The sequence below is a fragment of the Mus pahari genome, chromosome 23 (genome assembly GCF_900095145.1).
Source record: "Mus pahari chromosome 23, PAHARI_EIJ_v1.1, whole genome shotgun sequence".
NCBI lineage: Eukaryota > Metazoa > Chordata > Mammalia > Rodentia > Muridae > Mus > Mus pahari.
The window spans coordinates 39,733,516-39,734,599 of NC_034612.1; the positions used below are offsets into that span (position 1 = coordinate 39,733,516).

Here is a 1,084-nt window from a genome sequence, read left to right on the forward strand (position 1 = left end):
AATTCCAGCAACCACATGGTGGCTCATAACCATCCGTAACAAGATCTGACGCCCTCTTCTGGAGTGTCTGAAGACAGCTACAGTGTACTTACATATAATTAATAAATAAATAAATCTAAAAAAAAAAAATCAATAAGTAACAAATTTTAAAAGTAAATAAATAAATAAATAAATAAATAAATTCCTCTTGCTTTTGCATCAATCCCTGGCTCCACGTGATTCACTCAGAGGGTCACCAATAGCTAAGGCTTGTCAAGAGTCTTACCCTGACATTTCTAAGTGGCTGAGGTTGAGTTACTGTTTTTTGTTTGTTTATTTGTTTGTTTTTGCTTTGTTTTGTTTTTCGACACAGGGTTTCTTTGTATACCCCTGGCTGTCTTGGAACTCGCTCTGTAGACCAGGCAAGCCTTGAACTCACAGAGATCCACCTGCCTCTGCTTCTCAAGTACCAGCTCTGAAGGCAAGCATCAGCACCAGAGTTACTGTCTTATTATCTTTGTCTCTGATATTTCTCAGTCCAGAGAAAAAGCCCAGGTGAGCGGCATGGTGGTGACATCAGGAGACACTCTCGCCTACCTGGCTGACCAGCACGGCTTCATACATGTCTATGACATCCAGGAGTATGGCCTCCGGGGAACAGAGCTGCAGGCTCCCAACAGTATGCAGTGAATATCTTCATGTTAAATCCTAGATAAGATTGCTTTGGTTCCCGTGAGATGCTCTTATGGGAAAATTAAATTGTCCCAGTGCAAGGGATTACTCTTAAAGCTCTTGGGAAGTAGAGTTGCAGAAACATAGTTTCCTGAAAACATTTGGTGTCAGCAAAGATGCAGGAAAGGGCATCTGTTAGCACCAAACAGGGGGTGATTGCTTGCTGGCCATTGAGGGGCACATGGACAACCTGTGTCTAATGCTACAAATGCAGTTCTAAGGGTAGAGATTTGGCGAAGGAAATGACAAATGTCCACAGAGATTTACTTGCAAAATTGTGCAAGAACAGGTTCTCTCTCTCTCTCTCTCTCTCTCTCTCTCTCTCTCTCTCTCTCTCTCTCACACACACACACACACACACACACACACACAC

The 1,084-nt window shown here is 42.7% G+C and overlaps 1 protein-coding gene across 1 annotated transcript in view; it reads left to right on the top strand.

Moving 5' to 3' along the window:
• Positions 1-1,084, top strand: part of LOC110339161 (WD repeat-containing protein 49-like) — a 48,406-nt gene that overhangs the window by 30,720 nt on the left and 16,602 nt on the right. Inside the window, exon 14 of the mRNA XM_021222697.1 lies at positions 517-658. Coding sequence (XP_021078356.1) covers positions 517-658 — 142 coding nt within the window. The remainder of the gene's footprint in view (positions 1-516; positions 659-1,084) is intronic.